Source organism: Psammomys obesus, unplaced genomic scaffold (assembly GCF_907164565.1).
Source record: "Psammomys obesus unplaced genomic scaffold, mPsaObe1.curated_primary_1811, whole genome shotgun sequence".
In the NCBI taxonomy this organism is placed as follows: domain Eukaryota; kingdom Metazoa; phylum Chordata; class Mammalia; order Rodentia; family Muridae; genus Psammomys; species Psammomys obesus.
The window spans coordinates 26,154,437-26,179,366 of record NW_026596134.1 but is presented as its reverse complement, the minus strand read 5'-3'; the positions used below and the strand labels follow the sequence as shown (position 1 = coordinate 26,179,366).

Sequence of the window (24,930 nt, the reverse complement as noted above, 5' to 3'; positions counted from 1 at the left end):
TGTCTTTTGAGACAGTCTTTCAATCTAGTTCAGTTTGCCCTGGAACTTACTACGTCATAGATTGTGTCCTTCCATTGCATTCCAAAGGGCTGGGTCACAAGTGTACAAGTTGGTGATGCTTGAGAAAATTAGGTATCTTCTACTAGTGAACATCAAAATAGCCCCCAAAGGTACCCCAAAGCAAAAGAGATGCTAGGTGTCATTTCAGCTAGTCCTGAGGATGTTCTTTAAACATTTATGGTATTTGAATTTTATCATATTGCTCTTTATAAACTATAGGATAGCAAATGCTGATAACTTCACAGTGAAGTTGAAAATAATCTGGTATAAATCCCAACTCTGTTAGATTAAAAAAAAAAAACCAAAACACCAGGCTTGAGCCAAAATAGTTATTATCTGTATATTTTTTTTTAACTACCATGAAGAAAATAAACTTGCAAATATATATAAATAGACATCTAGCGTTTGTGAAGCTTCTTTTATTCAACTTTGGCTATTCTGTGACTGCAGAGTAAAGGTTTCCATGTCGGAATGGTCACATTCTTTATCTGTTTGCATTTGAGAACTGTGCCTTCTTTAATTGAAAGCATTTTCTTTCCTTTTTTTTTTAAAGCTTGTCTTATTTTGTCATTTGCATTTATTTTTGAGACAGTGTCTTACTATGTAGACCAGGTGTGCCACCATGCCTGGTCCTACTCTAATCTTAAAGTGGCCACATTAGGAATGGTTAGAAATACCCACAGAAAGAAATGATAAGAACAAGAATGGAAATTTTTTTTTTCTCAGTGTTGTTTGAATTCTATTCTACAACACTTATTAGTTGGATGATGACCTTACATTCTCAGAATGGGAGTTGAATTATATAGTAGCCCCCTCTTCTGCTTGCTATGAAGTACCTCTAGCTGTCTTGAAACACCCTATTTGATCAGGGTTTCCTTGAACTCAAAAGAGACCCTCCTACTTCTGCCTTTTGAATGCTGGGATTAGAGACCCCACCACCTCACCCTGAAACCCCGTCATTTTAAGTGTGCTTTTCACTGGGATTCATTTTATTGACCATCTTCCTTTCTCATCCTCCTCTCCCCTTCCTTGTGTCTCCTAGTCTTCGTCTAGGTGCCTGTCTGGCCTTGGAGCCCAGGTTGCCCTCAAACCTGAGTCATTTTCCTCAACTTCCTAAACACTAAGATTATAGAAACAAGTCCAACAATACTCCGATTGCTGTTTAGATAACAAAAGGAAAATTGTAGAGTCCAACAGCTTATCCTGTATCGCTTACCCTGTATCAACCTTACAGTGTTGGTAGTTGGATGCAGTTACAGAGAATGAAGTAATTAGAATTAGTGAGAATGATTAGGTAATTTCTTTTGAATGAGTATTATTTCTAGGTAATATTCTAAAGAAGGTCAAATTTTGAAATATTTCTGTATGAATCATAATACTGTTACTGTCTGTGAGTAAAAGCAGGTTACAATCATATGCAAATGTTAATTGTGTGGTACCCTGGCCTTCTCATTGACTAGGCCCTTTACTTTTAAGTGATAACTTGATTATACTCTAGCCTCCTAAGTAGTCCTTTCAGGTCCAGAACTCAGTTTCTGAGTCACTCTCCACGAGTCACTACTGGATTTTCTCATCTGGATTTTGTTATTCATACCACTATTTCCTGAGTTTTGAATATTGGGGAAAATAAAGGCCACGTTGCAGAGACTCTTGAGTATTCTTTGGTACTGCTGCTTGGTCATTCTTAGGTTAGCTATAACTGTTTCTAGCCCCTCAATGCTACAATATATTGAAAAATACTAAATGACTAAAAAAAATACTAACTTCCCACAAGCCTACTACTCACAGCAAATAACCCTCAAACTTAAAATGTTTCTGGTTCTCTAGTTGATGACTATAGCCATCTTCCTGAGTTTCAAGAACAACACACACACACAAAAGTTAACTTACATCCTGTCATTTTTTTTTTTCCAATAGAGACCCTAGAAAGTTAATGTGTACCTTTAAAATATCTCAAGTCTCATTCAACCGTTTAGAAGTTATTTCCAGAGGTGCCTGATGATCGGATACATTATAGCTTATCTTGGCACTCTAAATATTTCCTGTGGACTTGGTAATGTTTAATCCCTTTTGCCCTTCCCTCATGTCTGTCTTCCCACTGTCTTTTTATGCAACACGTTGGGTGTTTATATCCTTTAAAAGAGGAATATAGAAAACAGAAAAAGTATCAATAGTTTAGTTTTTCAGTACCTGTTTACTCTTTTTGAGGGGTTTATGTAATTTTTTTCAAGAATGTATTCTGACATTGAATGTAAATACAAATGCCATTTTTTTTCCATTGGACAACAAACATTTCTCTTGCATATAGCTTTCATTGACAAGTTTTATAACACAGGTGAACTATGATTTGTTTCAAGACACATTTTCTTAATTTTACATACCAATACTCCATGAATATCTTTCCACACACAAAAAAAAATGTTTGTTGAAATTGGTTCTCTGTGTATAGTTTACAGCGTTTGTTATTCTACCAAACATTGCAATTAAAATAATGAACTTTAAAGATGGGTTTTAGACCATGCTTGTTTAGCAAGTGTGTAGTGTTGCTTTCTGTGGTCTCTCTCCACTGTTTTCTGCATTCTCCCCATTTAAGTGAACAATCTAACGGTATGAAATTAGGTATATATGGTACGTCTCCTCCCAGCTGCCAGTCCGCTGATAGAAAAGACGTAGGTCCCAAGTATGACTTTTTTTTTTTTTCTTTTTAACGAGAGCCTTTATTTTCTGACTGACCGAAATCCTCAAGATGAACTGGATGCTGCAACAGCTGCCCTCTTTGGTTTAGGTGTCGTTCCTTCACGGAATCCATGCTTGAATCTGCCATAGACAATTTGTAAGTGCCTCATCCGATCAGTAGTATTGGCACTCCAGTTTATATTTTCTCTTGCGCTTGGCACGGTAGCCACATTTGCCACAGGTCGTCTTCTAAATCTGAAGGTGGTAGTTCTTACAGCCACAGCGGCACAGTGTGTGCGTCTTATTGCGACGCTTTCCAAAGGATGACGTTCTTTCCCTCATCTTGCTTCTGCCGCCGCCGAGACCAAAGAGCAAGAGTGACCATTTTACTTATTTATGTATTTGAGTGCTTTGTCGTCACACTCACCAGAAGAGGGCGTCAGATCCCATTACAGGTGGTGGCTAGGAATTGAACTCAAGACCTCCAGGAAAAGTGGGCAGTGCTCTTAACCATTTAGCCATCTCTCCAGCACAAGTATGACGTTTTAAAAGCATGAAAATAATGAAATCTGGGTGTATTGAAGCAGGGTTGAGAGTTGGGGAGAAAATGGAGATGTATTCTCCAGTATTAGAACGAGGCATTCTGGGAAATAGCCAAAGGTAATTGTACCTTGTATAGCCCCGTTTGCCCCTTAATTTGCTAAGCAGCCCAGTCCAACCTTAACTCGCTGCCCTGCTCCCAATCTCCTGAGTATTACAGTCTATCCGCTGTGTTTGTCTCTGGTAGGAAAACAACCTAGTTCCTTGTGTGTACTCGGTAAGCACTCTTCATTTTCAGTTTTCTGGTTATTTGGGAGTTCGAATAATTTACCTCTGTTCCCTTTTGGTTAAGTGAGATGTGAGTGTGGTGTGCTGTTCCCGGTTGATAATGGTCTTTATAGTTACATAAAGTCTGGTGTATGCAGAAAGCAAGATAGGAACATTCTGTTCTCCAGATGCCGTCTAGGAAAACGTTCAGATTTGGAGCCTAGAATATCAGTTTCTTGGACTGGTGAGATGGCTCAGTGGTTAAGAGCATCATCTGCCCTTCCAAAGGGCCCGGGTTCAATTCCTAGCACCCACATGGCAGCTCACAACTGTCTGTAATGCCAATTCCAAGGGATATGACGCATTCACACTAATGCACATAAACTAAAACAAAATAATTTAAAAAAAATAATCAGTTTCTCAGATTCTGTTTGCCCACCAATGACTTTTATTGAGGGCAAAAACAGTAAATTATATCCATTTTGAGGAGCTGTTCAGCTAAGTACTATGGAGAAAAGGGAAGTGTTCGATTTAAAATGTCATCGCCAAGTGGGGCATGCAGTGCCCACGCCTACATTTGAAACCGGCAGGGAACACACGAGCCACAGTCTCAACCAAAACCAAAGGGAAAATGTAACTTGTAGGTAGACTGAGAGAACACCTTAGGTCGCAACTCACGCACAAGCCCTAGCCAAGGGAACAAGGACGGCAGCAGCTCCCAGCCCTCGCGGCCTGCGCGCGCCGCCGGAAGCGCCGTCCCTTCCCGGGTCTAGTGGCCAACGTCGCCGGGGCCGGAAATTGCGACACCGATGAGACCTCTAGGGCGGGGCCTAGGACGACCTGCTCAGTGGGCCGCGAGTTCTGGTCGGAAACAAAACAGCGGCAGCTGAGGCTGAAACCTAGGCTGCCAGCCGGCCGCCCGGGCGCGGAGGAGAGAAGGTGCGTGCCCGGGGTGTGCGGGGCGGACGGTGTCCCTGGCGGCAGCCTTCGCCGGCGCCTGCCCGAGGGCCGGGGCCTGCGTCCCTGCGGGCCGCGTAGCGGGCGCCCTCGGGGATGAGGGGCGGGGTCCGGCCGGGCGGACACCGGGGAGCCCCGCATGGGAAAACGGGGGCAGCCGGTTTGTCCGGCCCAGCCGCCGCCAGGCTGAGGGCGCCTCAGTCCGAGCTTCGGTCCCCGGAAGTGCAGGCTTTCCCGGGCGGCCCGGAGCAGGTGGCTGGCGTCGGGGGCGGCCTCCTGGACAGGAGTGGAGCAGGAGATAGAGGAAGCGCCCCAGGCTGGCTCTGCTTGAGCAACTGGTGAAACTCCGCGTCTCGTGCTCCGAGTGTATCATAGTCCAGAAGTGAGTGGCACTCGGGGCTAACTTCTCAGTGTCTATTGCCAGCCGGATGGCGCTTGTTCTTTAATCAGACCTGTCACGGTGCATGTGTGTCTGACGCTTGTGGGCGCCTTTAGCGCTTGCTTTTTCTTTTCACGTTTTCAAATGTGGCACTGCCATGAACAGAGGTTTGCTTCAGGCACATCCGTCTGGGAGGGGAGGCCGAGGTGCATAAGAGAATTGAGGTACCTTTTACTTAATTGGAGGAGAGGAGAGTTTCTGTAACAGCAACGTAGAAGAAACGTGGATAGGACAGGCGATCAGTTCAGCTAACGCGGAAGATTGACTGGGTTCAAGTTTGGAGAACGAGAGAGAAGTAAGGAAGTTAGGTTTGGAAATACCACTTTTGAAGTGTCAGCGAGTGAAGATGGCCTGAGGTCAGAGCTGTAAACTCTAAGGATAGGTCACTTAAGTAGACTTACTGTTCTGTGTTGGATCAGCGAACTGGGTGGACACTTAGGGAACTCACAAAGAGCCAGGTGGAAGGAGAGCGGGGAAGCAGCTGAGGAGAGTGAGTGTCAGAGAACCACAACAATGCAATGTCAAAAAACACAGGGAAGCTTCAGGGAGCAAAGCTTTGTCAGCGATTTGGAATGAAAGGCCTGGTGTTGTAGAAGGGACTGAAGATTTGGAACAGCATTGTACCATTGAAAGATGAATGTGAACACAAATACTAGTTTTACGTGTTCCCAGAGACACATTTTTAAAGACAACAAGAAGCAGTTGAAATTAGTTTTATTGATTTGTTAATCCAGTATAGCTAACAGTTTTATTTTAATAGGTAATCAGTGTCAAATTATCTTTCCAGCTCAAGAGTAGGCTCTTAAGGGAAGAAAAGCAATATATGATTCTGTAGTATCCCCAGCCCCTGTCAGTGTTTCGTTGTGTACAAGAAACCCGATACCTATTTGATGCTGGAAGAACTGGTGTTTGGTTTTTATAATGCCTTGTCCAGTTCCTCTTTTAAGTTGAGTAAAAGCGGAAGAATTTAAGCAAGTTAATTAAATGTAAATATTTATTTTTAATTAAAAAATCGTTATATTCTATCCATTTCTACAGAAGGTTGAGACAGTGACTCAGTTAAATTAACTTTATTACAGAATTATTAAAATAACTGTCTGGGAAAGAGTCTTTATAGATAGTTGCCAGGTATGGTGGCATGCATTTGAAGTCCCGGCTACTTGCAAGGCGGAGCAAGAAAATCAAAACCAGCCTTGATGACTGAGAGAGGGTGAGTGAATAATATGAGATTAGAAGATCCTAGTCCTAGTTGATGTGAACTTATTATAGTGTATTTATAGGCTGTGTAGGTAAATAGAACATATAAAGACTACATAGAGTATTATTGCATGGGTCCGGTTTGTGATTTGTGTTTACATGCGTGTACTTTATATGCAAAGCTACAGTCTTTGTCTGTATTTGTGGGTGCATGCATCCATGCATGCAAATGCAGAGGTCAGAGGAGGACACTGGGTGGTGTTCTCTACTTATTTTATCACTTTATTTAAAAAAATATGTTATTTTTTTGTGCAGGGTTAGGGGGATTCCATGGCGCATGTTCAGAAGTCTAAAGTTAGCTTTCTCTTTCCACCTTTTTGTTGGTACTGGGGATTGAACATAGGTCTGCAGGCGGATGGGGCAGTACCTTTACTGCCTGAGCCATCCCTGTTTTTTTTTAATTTAATTTTTTTTTTTGTCTTGTTCAGTTTTTTTGAAACAGGGTTTGTCAATGTAGCCCTGGCTTTCCTGGAACTCATTCTGTAGATCAGACTGGCCTCTAGCTCACAGAGATCTGTCACCACAGCCATCTTTAATTTTTAAAATATTGTGTGTGTGTGTGAGCATGTGTGCTCTGATACACAGGTGCCATAATATGAAGGATAATTTTGTGGAATCGTTCTTGTCTACCTTTGCGTGGGTTCTGGGGATTGAATTAAGGTTGTCAGGTGTGTGCTGCAAATGCTCTTCAGCATATACCTGGTTTGTAAGATAGGGTCTCTTTATTGGACCTGGAGCCATCTCAGCTGGTTGGGCTGGCCATCAGTCTCCTGGATCCTCTTGTCCCTACCCTTCAGTGTTGGGATTATAGGCACAATAGCTATGCCTGGTTTTGATGTGGTGCTGGGAATTTGAGCTCTGTTGCTTTTACTTTCACAGCAAGTGTTTTTTCCACTGAGCCATCATCTCCCTAGATCCTGCTGTCTTGACATACTTTGAGGCTGGTGGTCTGTTTCACTGTAGACCTAGATGTCTTTGGCTTTTGTGATTTGAAGGCTCTTTTAAGTACTCTTCAACATGTATGTTTACATCATGCTGCCTTTACAAAATCCAAAAGAAAGCCTATATTCTAAATAGATTTAATGCTGAAGGTTTGAAATAAGAAATTCAGAGCTGACCCTCCTTCATCCTCATTGCATCTTCTGAGCCAACCTCTCTTTGTCAAGGAGCAGCTATCAAAATGACAACTTGTTTTAAAACAAGTTGTAGAGAAAGTCCCCATAGCAGACCTCCTCCAAACCTACGAGCTTAGAGCACTGAAGTCTCACTCAGGGGTCTGCTTCAGGGTGCAAGTGTGTAGGTGGCTGGGACCATTTGGATTTGAGCGTCTTACTGTGGGGCTCAGGTTGAGGAGCAAAGACTACCAATCCTTGCTAGTGTCTTCTCCAGGCAGTGCCAGGAGCATCAGAAGGCAAGGGCAACTGTACAAACATAGTTCACTTATCTGCCACTGTCACTCTGCTGAGATCGCATTGACAGAGAGACATTTTAGGATCTCACCTAAAGACTGACAGTAGATAATGGATGTCATTAGAAAATAAGGCCAAAGACATCTCAGGGGATTGGTTTCGAGGACCACTAGATTTCCCAAATCCGAGGATGCTCTCGCCCTCATATAAAATGGTGTAGAATTTGGGGCTGAGAATGGAGTCATGTTCAGAGCGAGACCTTGCTTGATACCCCACCACTGAAGAAAAATCCAAACAAAAATGTATTTACTACTTACAAAGCCTTCTGTATACTTTCCTAATCCTCCTGTATACTTTAAATCGTCTCTTCATTATAATACCTGCTAATGTAAATGCTGTAGAAATAGTCATTACACTGTGTTGATTAAGAAAGAACAAAGAAAAGTATATGGCAAGTGTGTGTTCAGTCTAAAGTTAATTGAATCCAAGGATCCTGAACCAGAAGACATGAAGGCTAACCATTCCCAGAGGAATGAGAGAATATTTACTGAATAATAATTTTATCTACCACAGATGGTTCACAGAGGTGGAGTGGGATGGAAAAAGAAAAGAAAAAAAAAACAAAACAGCCCACAAACCCACCCTCAACAGATGCATCACCACTGTTGCTCCTTTTAGTTCTCTCACTTTCGAAAGATCTCTTGTAGGGTTGGGGAAACGATTTGCTTTTCATACCTTAAAAATCAAGAGTCTGTTTTGGATATTCCTAAGTCAAGTGATTTTTATTTCAGTTAGAGAATGCAGTTTATAGTTTGGTCACCTATTATTGAATTCAAGTCTTTAAAAACCCCAGTAGAACCAGGTTTGGTGGTACACGCTTTGTAATCCTAGCACTCAGGAGCTGGAAGCAAGAGGACCTCATGGTCAAGCATCTTGAGCAAGACCCTGTCTGAGTAAATACGTAAATGCCAGCCTACACCTTTAATCCCAGCACTCTGGGGGCAGAAGCAGGAGGGTCTCTGTGAGTTTGAGGTCAGCCTAATCTACATACCAAATTCCTGGCCAGCCAGGGCGACATAGTGAGACAGGTCTTGAACAAATAAACAAGGAAAAAGCTGAGGATGTGACTCAGTGGCGAACACTTGCCTAGCATATTTGCTTCCTACCAACCAAAATAAATAAATCAAAATTCACACTGTAGTCATAATTTGGGCTCTTTGTCAAGGAGCAGCTATCAAAATGACAGGTAGAAGATAGTTATGAATGGACGAAGTGTGTGGGTGTGGGGTGGTCTTGAAAAGGAACTAAAGCCTTGTGCCTGTTTGTGCAGCCTGCTGGTCAGCTGTGAGACCCTGGCCCAAACTTTCACGATAAAACTTTAGTTTTTGTTGTTGTTGTTTAATAGGCAACCTTGAAATCATGACTTAGAACAATCTCAAAAAGAGAGTAGGTATGAGGTAATAATAATAAAAAGATTGGATCTTGATAACCCTTAGGGTCAGAACATCACTTTATGAGGTAAAAGGGGCCACCTTACTGTGAATATGCCTCCCGCCTCATTGATATTCATCATAAAAATCTTTAAAATCTGTAGCTCAGACCAGAACCCACCATTTTGCTCTTTGTGCCTTTCCTGGTAGCCCACTCAGGTCTGTCTTTGAAATATATACTTAATAAATAAACTTTTGCTTGGACTCTGTGCCCCCGCATGTACGCATGCCTGTGTGTGTGTACGTGTGGGTGCGCTCTTGTATGTATGTAGGCTGATTTCACCTTCCCCCCTTTAGAGACCCCCACTTTAAGCCATGGCAACACCATCCACTTTTGTAGGAAAATAAACCAGGAACTCTTTGACTCTTGAAAACTTTTTATTTTTCCACGCCTTGAAAACTTTTTAGCACTGTGATATCATTTTAGTAGTTTTTAAATTGAAAGAAGGAATAAAGTGGCTTAGGGACATTAAGCCACAAGCCCTCTGTGGTAGTAAAGTCATGATTATGTCTCAGGAAAATGTTTTTGTTGAGTAGCAGTTTTGTTTACATTTGTCTTAAGAGTTAGAAAATAAGTTCAGAGGTTTGACTGCAGTGAGTGGGGAGAAAGTACTTCTGTTTTTTTTTTTTTTTTTTTTTTTCTTTAAAATTTTAATTAGGTCTCTTGTAGTTCAGTCTGGCTTCAGATTTACTGAAGAGCCAAGGATGACCTTGAACTTCTAAGTGTTAGAATTACAAATGTTCAAACCCATACCTGGTTTATGTGTTTGGATTTGAACCCAGGGCTTGGTGTTTGCTAGGCAAGTACTCCATGAACCCAGCTACTTCCCCAACCAACTCTGTGAGTGCTTCCTTGAATGGGATTTTGTTTTAGGAACCTGTTCTGAAACTTTAAAAATTGCTCCCGAGATGGTTTAGAAGGTCGGATGTATAGAGAAGGTTTCCTTGTTGAAAGATGTTTTTGGCTTTTTCCTCATGTGTGGTGTGTGTACATGGGTGTGTGCCTGTCTTGTGTGCTAGAGGCTAATTCTGAAGACTTTCTGGATCACTCTCCGCTTCATTCACTGAGCTCACTGATACAGCTAGTGTAGCCAGCCAGCTTTGGGGGATCCCCAGTCTCTGCCTCTGTGTTCTGGAATTAGAGACCAGCGAGCAGACTTACCCAGTATTTAAGTGGGTTCTGAGGAATCATATGCATAGCCAGCACTTTAACCACTGGGCCGTCTCCCCAGCCCCTTTGTTGACTTTTCTGTGGAGCATGTCTAAGCTTTGAGACTGTTCATAGTTCTGGGGCTTTTTCTTTCCCTTTGTGTATCTGCCTTTGTTTTCACCAGTACTGAGGATGGACCGCAGGACTGCACATCCTGGGCAAGCACTCTGCCACAGAGCTGCATCTCAGTTCTTAGTGTCTTTGTCTGGTAGAAATTGTAGTTGCTCATCACAACAATGACTTCTTTTTCCTTTGTTTGCCTAAGTTTGTTGTGCTAGGAACAAGCCCCAAAGCGGAGATAAAAGTATTTATCCGATCAGAATCAATGGGAAAGTTCTAGTAAAGAGAATATACTGTGGGCAGAAACAAGGAGTGTCCCTAAAAGGGAATAGGGTCCTTTTATAACAGTCAGGAGACTAAGTACCTGCCCTTACCTTCCGAGCCGTTTGTATGGGGCCAAGTGTGAATAGATAGCCTGCTCACTGTTGAATAGTAAGTTTATGGACTGGCCATGTCAGGTGTAAGGCACTGTGGTCATTAGGAATCAGTCTCAATTGGATATATAAGGTGAGCAGCACAAGCTGCAGAACTAATCTGATTGTTAGCCGGAGATTTTGCTTTTTACGTTTGTCCTTTTGGTTTTGGCCTCTTTGCCTCCACACAAGTGTCTGAGAGAAAGGCAATGGACGGCAGTAAAGACCCCAGTGTGACAGTCTTCAGCAGCTGTCCAGAAAGGAAAGCACCAAGATCTGCAGCCCTTCCCTCCTCCCTCTGCAGGCCAAGTCACTTCCCAGCTACTGGCTGGTGGTGTTCCCAGCTCTCAGCCGAGAATGTTATCAAATTTGCAAGTATCTTCTGCCATGCTGCCTGAACAGTGGGGTCATTGAACTTTTCCATCGCTGTTTTCGGCTGTTACTGGATCCAAATCAACTCTGTTTTGGCCTACCTCTTTGTTTGTACCAGCAGTATGTGTTTGTTTCATGACCTGGCCGTGGCCTGCTTCTGGGCTCCTGAAGACATTCTATCAGGGAGGCTCTTCTTACACACTTTGATCTTCAGAGCTTCGGGAGATTGCTCGGGTGACCAGAAGAGCCCTGAGCTGAGCATCCTCACCACCTGGGTTTTGGATTGGTGTTGTTACTCATTTGTCCCTTAATCTGCTTGTTGTTTATGACATTTAAATACAGAGTCTTCGTGAGATTTTTTTGGGGGGTAGAGGGAAGGGTGAGCAAGGAAGATTTTTTTGAGAGGTAGAGAAAGAACTCCCTGGTTGGGGGGCTGGGGGATTCATCATGAAGAATTGTTGTCCCTTCATGAGAATTTTTATTTTCAGAAATCTTTGTAGATTTATTTCATGTGTTGTGAATGTTTTGCCTGTATGTATATTTGTGCACATCTGTGTGCCTGGTGCCTGTGGAGGTCAGAAGAAGACACTAGATGCCCTGAAACAGGAGTTATGAATAATTATGAGCCACCGTGTGGGTGCTGGGAACCAAAGCTGAGTCCTCTGCAAGAGCAGCAAATGCCCTTTAACCACTGAGCCAGCTCTAGAACTGCTAAGGGAACTGTCTTTGTCAGGGTTTCTGTTGCAACAAAAACAGCATGACCAAAAAGCTAGTTAGGGAGGGAAGGGTTTATTTGCATACACTTCCAGATCATAGTCATTGGAGGAAGTCAGGACAGGAACTCAAACAGGGCCTGAACCTGGAGGCAGGAGCTGATGCAGAGGCCATGAAGGGGTGTGGCTTACTGGCTTTCTCAGCCTGCTTTCCTACAAAACCCAGGACCACCAGCCCAGGAATCACCCCACCCACAATGGGCTGGGCCCTGACCCATCAATCACAATTAAGAAAATACCTTACAGCTGGATCTCATGGAGGTGTTTCCTCAACTGAGGCTCCTTTCTCTCTGATGACTTTTGTGTGTGTCAAGTTGACACAAAAAACCAGCCAGTACAGGAGCTGGGTTTTTTTTGTTGTTGTTTTTGAGACAGGGTTTCTCTGTGTATCCCTGGCTGTCCTGGACCTCACTCTGTAGAGCAGTCTGGCCTTGAACTCAGAGATCTATCTGCCTTTGCCTCCAGAGTGCTGGGATTAAAGGGTTGTGCCATCACCACCTGGCTCCCATGAGAACTTTTAAAGAGTCAAATGGAATAATGATTATGAAAAGAACTTTGAAAATCACATTGGGAATATGCTAAACTGATGGCTGTGTTCTTAAAAGATTTCTTTGGGAAAGCCCTCATATGGTTCCTTTTAATGACCCAAGGGGCTGTATGAGCATTAAAGAAACGACATAAATTAAAACGACAATCCCGTCCAGTCCATCCTACCTTACCTTTTTAAAAAGAAATGCTAGGACTGTGTAGAGAATCCTTCGGAAATCTTAGATTTTATTTTATAGTGTGAGGAATTATTGATGTTAAAGGTCTTGTTTACTTGTAAGCAAGTTTTGCTTGTAGTAAAATGAGTTTAATATAACCTGGTCTGAATTACTGTGGACTCCTAGAGGCAGGGACATTGTTTTGTGAGGACAGTGTCCTGTATGTGGATTTGGACCCTGTGTTACCAGAAACGACCTTGGGTGAGGTGAGACAGTTCACTTCCTTGTGGGATTTCTTTTTTTTTTTTTTTTTTTGAGATATGGTCTCATTGTGAGGCTATGTTGGCATCAAACTCAGAGATGTGCCTCCTGAATGCCAGGATTAAAGGCATGTGCCACCACACCCAGTTATTGATTTTATTGTAAAATGGGTGGGTAAAGTGAACATAAAAACACTAGTTCTCACTTTCTGTTTAAATTTTGCATGCAAGGAAGGAGAAAGATGAACATGTTCCAGCAGTGGTTGGAAATTTGGCAAGAGAAGGCTGGGGTTCCGGATTAGCAGAGGACTTGTCTAACATGAAGACTTGGAAACTCCTCTCTTGAAAAAGCAATTTGTCATGATTTTTGAGGTCTGAACATAGATAGTTAAGTAAGGGTTAATTTGAACCTGATATTTTTTACTAAAAGAAACTGCTTTATGTATTTTTTTCTAGGAGAAAAAAAGGAATACATATTTTATTTTTATATTTTTGACACAGGATCTTTATGTATATGTGTTCCTGGTTGTCTGGCTATGTAGAACAGTCAGGCTGACCTTGAACTCACAGAGATCCTTTTGCCTCTGCTTCCCTAGTGCTAGGATCAAAGGAGTGTGCCACTGAGTGAGAAAAAAAGGAAAAGGAAAGGCCATGACTGCTCCTAGGAATTATGGAGGAGAAAGGTTATTGTAGATAAAAGGGAGACATAGCTAGAGGCAGAGACATCAGGGAGAGTCCAGAGTGGATGTGACCATGAGCTATGTGAAGAGGAGGGATGGGACAGGGTGGGGAGGGAGAGAAGGGAACCAGGTGCAGCAGCAAAGAGGGCAAAGGGTAAAAGAAGAGGGCTGATAACCAAATGGCCAGATTGTATAGGGAAGAGCCTTTTAGGGAAGGCTCTCCCAGTCCCTAGGCTGGAGAGTTCAGGGTAGAGGTGTTAGGATTTATATTAAAATGCCGCTTATAACAGATATGATATAAAAGAGATTTATTGGGTGGAGGTGGAGAGAGAGAGGGAAAGAGAGAGAGAGAGAGAGAGAGACATGGTGGGGAGGGGGCTCCCTGACAGAGAAACAAAAGCAGAGAGAGGGAGAGAGAGAGAGAGAGAGAGAGAGAGAGAGAGAGAGAGGAGGCAGGGGTCCTTTTATCCCCCGGCCTCTGGCCTCTGGTGGCAGTGACCAATGATAACATTACAGGTGCCTAAGCAACCTGGGAGTGAGCTAGTGCATCAAGATTTGTGAAGTAACGAGGATTATGCCATCTGTACCCTGTAACAGGTAGAGACCAGGGGTTGCTGGGAGAACCTGGTGGCCAGGTCCAATTTGATATGTTAAATAGGCACCTCAGCTATTTGTCCCAGGGTTTGAGACTGGCCTCGAATATATATTTTAGAAGGTAGAAGATCCTGAAGTTAAAATTGAACAGGAACCAGAATAGTGAAAAAAGAGAAGTCACTAAGTACATATTTTGTTTTTAATTTCTGTTTGATTTTTGCAGTGCTGAGGTTGAACCCAGCACAGTAAGTGCCTAGATAAGCCTCACCCCTCCATGATGATATTTAGATACTATTTATTTTTTGGTACTATGTCTTGGTTAGGTTATTAGTTAGTTATATAAATAGTTCTTTTTTTCTGTTTCTAAAGCTTTTCTATGAAAGGAACTGTTGGTCTAAAGAATTAGCCGATGAGGTAAACAGTGGCTCTGAGGAGGGCATCCTGCCTGTAGAATTCAGTGTTCCATGTTGTGGTCGAGTGTTCTGGTCTGCTTGAGTGGGTTGTTGTTGTTGAGACAAGGTCTCACTGTGTAGCCCTCGCTGGGCTAGAACTCTCTGAGATCCGCCTGCCTCTGCTTCCTATGTGTGTTCTGAACTCTGGATCTGTTTATGCTGACACGTCTGTCCACACCTTCACCCTCCAGGAACTGGAGAGCTTTAGGGATTGAACCCGGGGCTTCACACATGCTAAGCATGCACTGTGCCATAGAACTCAACCCTTAACCCCTTCTTTGTTCTGCTTTTATAAATGGTAAACCCTATCCATCTTCCCTCCAGGTGGGGGTAGGGCTGTTGTGTAAGGTGAAATGAGACGCAAGGGAAAGATTGACCAAAGTGAAAGCAATAGACAAGTAATGTTATGGAGATGGAAATGTTAACATAGAGTTGTCAGCATAGACAAAGAAGTTTGCATGAGGGTGATGGTAGTGGTGGTGCACTCCTTTAGTCCTTGGGAGGCCAGCCTGGTCTACAGATTGAGTTCAGAACAGCCAGGCCACACAGAGAAACCCTGTCTTGAAAAACCAAAAAAGAAAGAAAAAGAAATTTGAAAGCATCTCTTAAAATCACGTGACTCCCTGGACTGAAGTTAAAGTCTCTCAGGGCCATACCCTTAACAGTTAAGCTGTCAGCCAGAGGTCATGAACGGCAAGTTAACACCTGCTTTCTGGCTTGCAGATGTTTGATTAGTACGAGTGGATTTGACTAAGAGTGGCTTGGTAAAATCCTATTTCATACTTAATCTAGGAGCCAACACGAGACAGCAGCCCTTCAAGGTCCTTAGGCAGCTTGGCCTGGAGGAGAACACATGAGAAAAAGGTTTGTTTCTACAGAATGTAATTCATCAGAATTTAACAAGAAATGAGTAATCTTAAAGCATAAAGTTCTGTTTTCTTTTTCCCTTTTCAGAACCCCAAGAGGCTTTGTTTCCTTTGAAAAGGTATTTCTGCACAGTTGCTCCAATGACAGAGATACCCGCTCCCTTGTCCTATTTCCAGAATGCGCAGATGTCTGAGGACAGCCACTCCAGTAGCGCCGTCCGTGGCCAGGTACAGTTGGCTTCTGAACCTTCCCACCATCCTCCTGGTGCCGAGGCGGGGCCAGGTTTGCTCTGCTTTGCTCAGAGTCTTTACTTGTTGAATGTAGTGTTGAGGGGGAAAACCGTGGTGCTAGGGGATCCAAAACTGCTTTTGTTTTACTGTGTTCTGCCAGGGGCTTATCCTCATATCACCCTAGCTGAAACTTTCTCCAGCTTCTGATGTGTGCCGTCTGCATTATTTGTATTATAATAAGGATTATACCACTACAACATAGCTGGAATAAAGGAGGCCTACTGTGGGAAAAGGGGAGAGGAGAAGGGAGAGAGAGAGAGATGGGGAATGCTGGGGAGGTCCTTCTATCAGGCTCACCTGGCTGCACACCTGGTGGCGCCAAGTGATAACATCAGAGGTCGCCAGGACCCTGAAACAAGGCTATTGGGACCATCTGTACGCTAACAATTTATTTTGATCCTGATCTTCTATGGGAAGAAGTGAGTAAATTTATTACTTTTTCTAGTATTGATTAGTTTCTGACAGCATTCTTTTGGTAAATATTTAGTATAATGAGTATACAACTCAGGGTCAAATGTCAAAGTTCTGAGTTCAGGAGAGGGATGTGTGATGCATTTACACAAACTCTTCACAGGCTACGCACATATTAAAGCTGAGCCATGTTGTAGCCATGTTAGCTGAGCATTGCTGACTGAAGGCAGACTCCACAGTGGGCCTGTGAAATGTCGAGGGAATTGACAGAATTTCCTGAGGTGCAACCAGGATGGAGGAAAACCTTGACAACGCCAGTCTAAGCTCTGCAAGGCTGCCTTGGGGGCTAGTGTGCACTCGCTACTAAAAGCTGTCACTAAAGCCAGCCTGGCCTACAAAATGAGTCCAGGCCAGCCAAGGCAAGGCTACGCAGAGAAACCCTGTCTCAAACAACAAAACAAAACAAACAAACAAAAAAAGGCAAGTCACAAATGAAGATGCAGAGCCTGGAGAGATGTCTCAGGTGTTCAGAGCAATTCCTGCTTTTCCAGAGGACCCAGGGTTCCCCGAGTCTATGTGAGGTGGCTCATGCCTCTTAACTCCAGCTCCAGAGGATCTGGTGCACTCTTCTGGTTTCTGAGGCACCTGTGTGTGTGTGTGTGTGTGTGTACACACAGGAAAGCATGCAAAATGATCCTCAAGATTTTATTTGTACTCTGAAGATTTAGACTTCCTCACTTTCCCTTCAGTAAAGTTAGAGGATTTACTAAATAATGTCAGTTCTCTCCTAACTTAAGTGTTTAAGCCTGAAACTGGAATGTAGGATTAATAGGGTCAAGACTGAACCAGTTACTCCTACCACAAGTATAATGAATTGAAGTAATTTTGGAGAAGACTAAGCAAGTCTTACTCAGTTAGCTTATGTCTTGTGTAAGTTTAAACACCATTATGCGTTGTAGGTAACATCATTAGAGATAACTTTGAAAGCACATCTTGTTCTTTCAAACTTCTTTCATGGGGTCACATGTCTTTAAGAAATGAAATGGTAGGCTGCAGGAGTCCAGAAAACAGGTTTCATCTTGTAAGCTGCTATATATAGTCTTATTTATAGTGAAGGGACTTGATGTGTGATAAGAGTGACAGAGCTGAAAATAGCTGATATTTTTAAAGCCCAGATATTTCTAAAAATTTTATTGTATAATGTTCTAAGAGTCTAGAGCAGCGGTTCTCAACCCTCCTAGTGCTGTGACCCTTTAATACAGTTCCTTGTGTTGCTCTGACCCCAGCCATAGAATTCTTTTCATGCTACTTCATAACTGTAATTTTCTGTTATGAATCACTAATGTAAATATCTGATATGCGACCCCGTGAAAGGGTTGTTTGACCCTCCCAGAGGGTCACAACCCACAGTTTGAGAACCACTGATCTAGAGTGTAGCAAACAAATACCCAGCTTCATTAAAGTTAAAGGGCTCATTATTTGACCTATATAGCTTATTTGTAGAGGCTATTTTTATTAAGATTTTTTAAATTCTGTGTTTCTTAAAAACAACTCATTATTTTTCTGTGATACTACAGTTCAAAACCAGAGCTCTCCCAAACCTGTTTCTATTTACTAACCTTAAATTGAATGAAATCATAACCCAATAAAATGAATCTCTGTGTTTAATTTGGAAAGAAAAACTAGGTTTTTTTTTTTTTTTTAAGATTTATTTATTTTATTATGTATACAGTGTTCTGTCTGTAGGCCAGAAGAGGACACCAGATCTCATTATAGATGGTTGTGAGCCACCATGTGGTTGCCGGGAATTGAACTCAGGACCTCTGGAAGAGCAGCCAGTGCTCTTAACCTCCGAGCCATCTCTCCAGCCCGAGAAACTAGTTTTATGATGACAGCAAACAACCAGGAAACAAATTGAAGTGCTTCCTCCCCTTTTCCCACCTTCTTTTCTCAGGAATTACTCTTCTACATTTGGTTCTTAACATGTTTGCTATAAATATGCAACATTATACAGAGCGATTATATATAATGCAACATTATAGAGCTGCGTGTATATATAGTGTTTGCTCCTATGTTCTCTTCTTTTGTGAATATATAAAAATGTGTTTACAGATGTGTGGTGGTTCCCGGTTTGTCACCACACTGAGCAGATGTGTTGCCAGAGGTCTCAGAGAGAAACCAGCTGAGACCTCTGCCCAGTGTTTCTCAGTGATGAGACAGAGTAAGGACCTGGAGGACATTTTACTCCAGAGCAAAATTACACATTCAGGGTTTGTGCAGGCTTCTCAGGAGAGCCTTATGGGAATTTTGGGTAGTTTATTTCATAGGTAAGCCTTAATAGAAGGGGGTGGTTCCTGGATTAAATAGAAGGTTTGTCCAGATAGGAATTCAACTAGGTTGGGGTTTCCTCCTCTGCAGGGTTTTTTGTTTTTGTTTTTTACCCTTTTTTGTGTTTTTGAAGTTTTTGGATATGTCATGGTAATAGGTACATGATGGGAACATGAAATTTTGCAAGGCTAACTGAATGGAAATTCATTCCAAAAAAGCAAAGTCTAGGTCAGCCATGCATTCCCAGCTAGTTTGGGCAGTGACGTGATAGATAAAACAGCTCTGTAATTGTTCAGTCTCTATTCCACCATGCACTTTGTCCTTTTCTCCTATGCTTGTGTAGCCTACCTTAGAGCTGCCACTTTTTGTATAACAACTAACAGTGGATACATGACCTGTCACAACTGTCCAGTGGAGACTGTATGGTTTTCCCCACTACACACACACACACACTCCCCAAAGCCCTTACTTTATGTCCTGCATCTGTAAGAGGTTGCATTCAATTGAAGATTGATTGCCCTCCATCAGTTCACCCAGCACTGCCTCAACCTCGACATGGCTTTCCTGTTTGTTGATGCTGTTGGTTGGCTAGGGTGTGTGTACGGACTGCACACTAGAAGGTGGTCTAAGTAATGGTTTGCCTATTTCTGAAAAAAGGGCAAAGTTTAAAAACTATAAATTACTAAAGTCTTCGTACCCTAAATTATCATATAAATGGGGTATTAAGGAAGCTCTAGTAAGGCGCTGGCTATTTGGCTTAATTTGGAGAAAACAGTAGGTAATCATCTTGTTTTTGAGGTGCTGGCCTGTGATGGAGTCCAGGCTTGCCATTGTCTGCCATCGCTTCCTAAGTGCGGTTAGATATGCACCACCACACCTGACTCTTCTCTTTTACTCTTCTAAAGCAGTTTTTGAAGCCTAAAGCTAGCCACTTTCTGTTGTTAGTTAATCCTTATAGAATATAAATTACAGCACTAGTCTTCAAACTTTAGTGTCCCTTGGGGTCCCTTAATCTGGCAAATTCTCTGACCCCCAACCTTTAAAGTTTCTAGGCTTTGTCAGTCTGGACTGGGGCCAGAACTTCCATTTTTGATCAATAATTGTATCCAGTAGTGCTTCTCCAGGGATCATAATTTGGCACCAACTGTGAAGTAAAAGAAAGGTGTATTAGAGACAGAAGGATTAGAATTAAAGTTGGTATTTCATTCTTGTGTTTTGGCTCACATTTTCTAGTCCTTAAGAAAAGTTTTCAAGTGATTACATACAATTAGTCATTTGTTAGCGAAAAAGAAGGCTTAAAAATAGAAATAACTGAAAGATCAAAATGGTTCTTGGATGAAAGCATTGCTGAGGGCTCCCTGAGGCTGCCCTGTAGTAGTGCCGGAGCGCCTGCCCGGCGTGCAGGCGTCCACTCCTCAGGACTACCGCCATGGAAAGTAAAGAGCAGCTGTTGAGGAACGTTGGTACATCTGCACAGATTTACATGAAAATATCTGGTCTTTAGAAAAGAAAATTACCTGTAATCTTTCTAGGTTTTAAAATATTAAATACAGAGAGTTTTAGAAATTGTCAGCAAGTTGTAGAATGGTTTCTTTTTTTCTGAATGACACTGGATCACTTTAAAAATTTATTTTTAAATTAATTCATTTTGAGACAGGATCTTACTAGGTATAGCCTTAGCTGGCCTAGAATTTGTTATGTAGACCAGGCTGGCCCAGAGCCCAGAACAAGTTACTTAGACCAGGCTGGCTTAGAACTGATAGCTATAAGTAACTAAAGTCTTCAGATCACCACACAGTCTCCAGATCACCATTTTTAGGGTGAGGAATCTATAACATTAAGCAGAATGGAGCTGGGATATAGCTCAGTGGTAGAGTGTAGACTTACGCGTGGCCAAGGACACAGTTCATTCCCTAGCACCAAAAGACAGAGTGTAAAAGAGCAAACTCAGCTGGGCTGTGGTGGTGCACACCTTTGTCCCAGCACAGAGGCAGAGGCAGGCAGATCTCTGTGAGTTCAAGGCCAGCCTGGTCTATAGAGTGAGTTTCAGGGCAGCCAGGGTTAAACAAAGAAACCCTGTCTCAAACAAACAAAATTAAACTTATGGATGACAATACTTTGCGAGTATATATGTGTATGTAACATCCAAGAATAAAGAAGGGAAGAAAGGGGATTCTCTAAGCTGTAATTTAAAGTAAGGAGAAAGAAGTGTGTGAAAGGGTGATCTTAGTATGAACTAAGTCAGAGCCATGGCCCGAGTCATCCTGTGGTATTTGTATTATTTATCACAGTAAATTTGTTTTCCCAGTTAGGTCACAGTGAAGTAAGAAAAAACAAACTGAAATCTGTGATCTCTAGAACACACTAGTTCACATGGCAGTAAAGTTGGAAACCTTTGTCACAGATCTTAATCATTTGTGAAGAAACTCTAGGCTCAAGGCTAACACACCGCCCCATAAATGTTAAATACATTCTCTAAGTACTTAATCTCAATTGTTCAGGGAAATGACAGCCGTCTTTGGCACAGGACAGTAACAGTTCAGTCCGGGGAGTAAGGGAGGCTGGGCAGGTGCCAGATGGAATTCTTCCCGTTGTTGAAAATATTGCCTGTAATTAATGAATGTCTTTCCGTTTCCCACTTAATCCTGGCCATTCAGTTAACCTGCTCTTCTAACCCACCTCCAGGGCAGGCCTAGGACTCTGTAGTTCTAACTGTAGAAATCTGAGCAATAAGCATAGGTTGTAGGAGAATGATTTTCCCTTCTTTGTTCCTTTCCTTCTGTTGGGAATATAACCGAGGGCCTCATGTGTTGAATGACGGAGTAATAGAATTATTTGTGGGCATTCATTATAAATATGTATGTACTTGCTTACATTGAAAAACAGAATTTGAGGTAAGTTGTTTACTTTGTAAAATCACAAATTTATATTTAGTTACATGAAAGTCCAAAATAGTCACAAAACTTTCATACACAAAGTAAAAAGACAAATAATTCATAATGATAAATTTCCTTTTTTAAAAATTTTATTTACACTTTTGTTTTTTATAAGGTTTATTTAACCAGGAATGGAAGTTGATGCATGCCTTTAATCTTGAGGGAGACAGAGGCAGGTGGGTTTCTGTGAGCTTGAGGCCAGCTTACATGTTTGTTTATACTCCAGAACATCACATCACCTAGACTTGGAGTAACAGTGTGAGCCTTTCAGGTGGATGCTGGGAATTGAACCGTGGTCTTCTGCAAGAGTATTAAGTACTCTTAACTCTGAACTAGTTCTCTAGCCACAGTGATAAAACTCCTTGAAGTCACCAGGAACATGAATGTAGAAACATGCACAAAGAGCATGAACATTATACATTGAGGAAGGAATCTGAATAAAAATAAGTATGTGAAAGTTGTGCTTACCCAACTCCTGATAGTGATGAAACCTAACTTATTACTATAAATAAACAAAGATTAATACTCAGTACTGCTACTAAGGTATGTAGAAATGAGAATTCCTATGCTGTGCTGTTCTTGAGAGTTAAATAAGTGTTTATTAAAGGCAGTTGTCAATTGAGCTTACAAATGCATATGACTTTTGGAGATAATTTAGCAATGAAATCTTTAATTGCAAATACTTGTTGTTGTTGTTGTTTTAACTGTGCTGGGGATCGAATCTGGGGCCTTGCACATGCTAGGTAAGTGCTTTGTTTTTAAAAACAATCTGACTATGTAGCCCTAGCTGGTGAGGAACTTGATGTATAGACCAAGCTGCCTTTGGACTCAACAGAGATCCCTTTATTTCTGTTTCAAGTGCTAGGATTACAAGAATCCTGCCACAGCCAGCTGTACACATACTTTGTTTTTGTTTTTTAAGACACGTCTTTAAAAAAAGATAAATATTTATTTATCTTTATTTCCATGTATATAACTGTTTGCCTGTACGTATATGTGTATGTGCTGCGTGTGAATCCACAGAGGCCAGAAGAGGGCTTTGGATCCCCTAGAATAGGAGGTACAATTGTGATCTGCAATTGAATCTACAATGTGGGTGTTAAGATTCAAATCTGGGTCCACTGGAAGAGCAGCCAGTGCTCTAAACCGTTGAGCTGTCTCTGCAGGCCTGTATATATAGCGTTATTTAAATCTAGCGTTTAATTTCAGGATATGTCTGCTTTGAAGACATTCCTGGCCATGCATAGCTGCTCATGCCTGTAATCCTTGCACTCAAGGAGCCAAGGCCTCCTGTGGCTAGTTCCAGACCAGCCTGGGTGATTTAGTAAGACTCTGTCTCAAATAAAATGAAAAAATATTACCATGCAGTGCAAAGAAATGTAAAAATTTTTATTGAGGGCAAGGGAGATAGTTGAGTGAAAGAGTGTTTGCCTAACAAAATACAAAGCTTTATCTTTAACACCAAACAGATGCAAACTAATTCTAACTGAAGCACTGTTTGAACCAGTGAGAATTGGAGATAATCTCAGTCTTTATCACTGGGACATTATTTTTGGTTCATCCAGTTTGTAATACAAAGTAATGGCTAACAGTAGGGTTCTCTTCACTATATTCTCTCAATTTAAATCTCTCAGGACTTCTGAGTTTCAGCAAATTACCTGGAAACCTCAGTTTCTCTATCTGCTAAATGAAATGTATAGTAAACCTAGAAGTCTTATTAATATGAAATGAGACAACTCACCTGAGTGCTTAGCATAGTGTCTAGTTGTACTGGTTCTATAAATACTATCAATTAAAGCTGTTATTATTATAATGTTGCCATTATAATAATCAGATGTGCTTATATAGTCAGTAGGAAAAACATTGAATATAACGTTAAGTGGCAAAAGCAGATTACAGAACATGGTTTTTTAAAACATCTAAAAGTGAGCATGGTGTTGTGGTGCATGCCTTTAATCCCAGCAGAGGAAGGTGGATCTCAGAGTTCAAGGACAGTAGGACTAAATAGAGAGACTCTGTGTGCCCTGTCCCCCCCCCAATCTAAAAGTGGGAGGCAGGGGAGATAGATAGCTGCTCTATAGGTGATAATACCAGTTCAATTTCCCAAAACCCATGTAAAATCTGAATGTGGTAGTGCATGATTGCAGTCACAGAGCTGGACAGGCAGAGACAGTCAGATTCCTGAAGCTCACCAGCCAGCCATCCTAGCCTGACCAGAGTCTCAGTGAGAGACCATACCTCAAAAAAGAAACCCAAGGAGGAACATGTGATATTTGACCTCTGGTCTCCACATATGTACATCAAGCACCCACAGACACATGCACCTGCATTCAGGAGCACATTCACACGTCTGAAAGTGGCTAAGATATGGCCTGGTTGGCACAGTGTTTGTTTGCCATGCATGAAGACCCGGGTCCTAGTCTTAGCATCCCATATAACCAGGAGGTGGTGCAGGCCCAAAATCCCAGATGGAAAGAGAAGGAAGTTCAGGGGCATCCTTAACTAAACAAGAGTTCGAGCTAGTCAGAACTACAATACGACTTCAAAATTTAGAAGTAACGTTGCTTGTCATTTGTGTGTTAATTTTTTTTATTCTAACACCTGTTTTAGTTACAGAAATGACTAGGTAGGTGCTGTGCTATATTAAAAATGCTTGTACACTTACAGAGTGAGTTCCAGAACAGCCAGGACTGCACAGAGAAAGTCTGGAAAACAACAACAAAAAATGCTTTTATGCTCTTACTACTTGAGAAATAGGCCCTCCACTTGAAGCTTGAGGTTTACAGGGCTGGGTGGCTGGTCCTTTATTCACCTTTTGTGAAGTGAACTGGACCTGAGGAGGCATAGGCATGAGAATTCAAGTTACATCTCCGAACTCACTTCTCCCACAGTTAGCCAGTCCTGTAGGACTCCACAGGCCCTGAGCATCACAATGTTTGTGTAGTGAATAATTCCTGCCATTGTCGCTGAAATGAAATTTGTTTATATATACAATATTTTTTTTTCCTTTTTAACTTTAAAAGGAAAGGTAGGTGTGGTATACAGCCTGTTTCCCTAGTCCTTGGGAGGCTTAGGCAGGAGGATTAAGAATGGAGTTATTACCCTAGTTATTTAGATAACTTAGGCTATGAAAGCCTATCTCAAGATAAACAAAAAGAGCAGCCCATGGAAATAAAGAGTCACAGGCTGGAGAGATGGCGCCATGGTCAAAAGTGCTTACTGCTCTTTCATAGGAGCAGAGTTCAGTTCCAGAACACACCAGGGCTCTCAAAACCACCTGTAACTCCAGCTCCAGGGGATACAATACCTTCTTGCCTCTACAGGCATCCACATACATGTGTGCATGCACACACTCACATGCATATATGTAAATAATAAAATATTACAAAAAATAAACAGAAAGCAGGATGAAGAGGCAGGGAGAGCACTGGAGATTTCTTAAGGCAGAGAATTACTCTGTAATAGTAGATATGTATCTTATTCAG

At 42.0% G+C, this 24,930-nt stretch overlaps 1 protein-coding gene and 1 pseudogene across 2 annotated transcripts in view; one reads left to right on the top strand and one right to left on the bottom strand.

Annotated features, from left to right (window-relative positions):
* Nucleotides 1–2,801: 2,801 nt before the first annotated feature.
* On the bottom strand, nucleotides 2,802–3,121 carry LOC129666156 (60S ribosomal protein L37-like; annotated as a pseudogene).
* A 1,243-nt stretch (nucleotides 3,122–4,364) lies between these two features.
* Nucleotides 4,365–24,930, top strand: part of Psen1 (presenilin 1) — a 60,306-nt gene continuing 39,740 nt past the window's right edge. Inside the window, exons 1-3 of one of the 2 annotated variants that reach the window (XM_055592848.1) lie at nucleotides 4,365–4,482; nucleotides 15,406–15,477; nucleotides 15,568–15,707. In XM_055592848.1, coding sequence (XP_055448823.1) covers nucleotides 15,621–15,707 — 87 coding nt within the window. In that variant the 5' untranslated portion in view covers nucleotides 4,365–4,482; nucleotides 15,406–15,477; nucleotides 15,568–15,620. The remainder of the gene's footprint in view (nucleotides 4,483–15,405; nucleotides 15,478–15,567; nucleotides 15,708–24,930) is intronic. The other variant, XM_055592849.1, reaches the window with a different exon arrangement.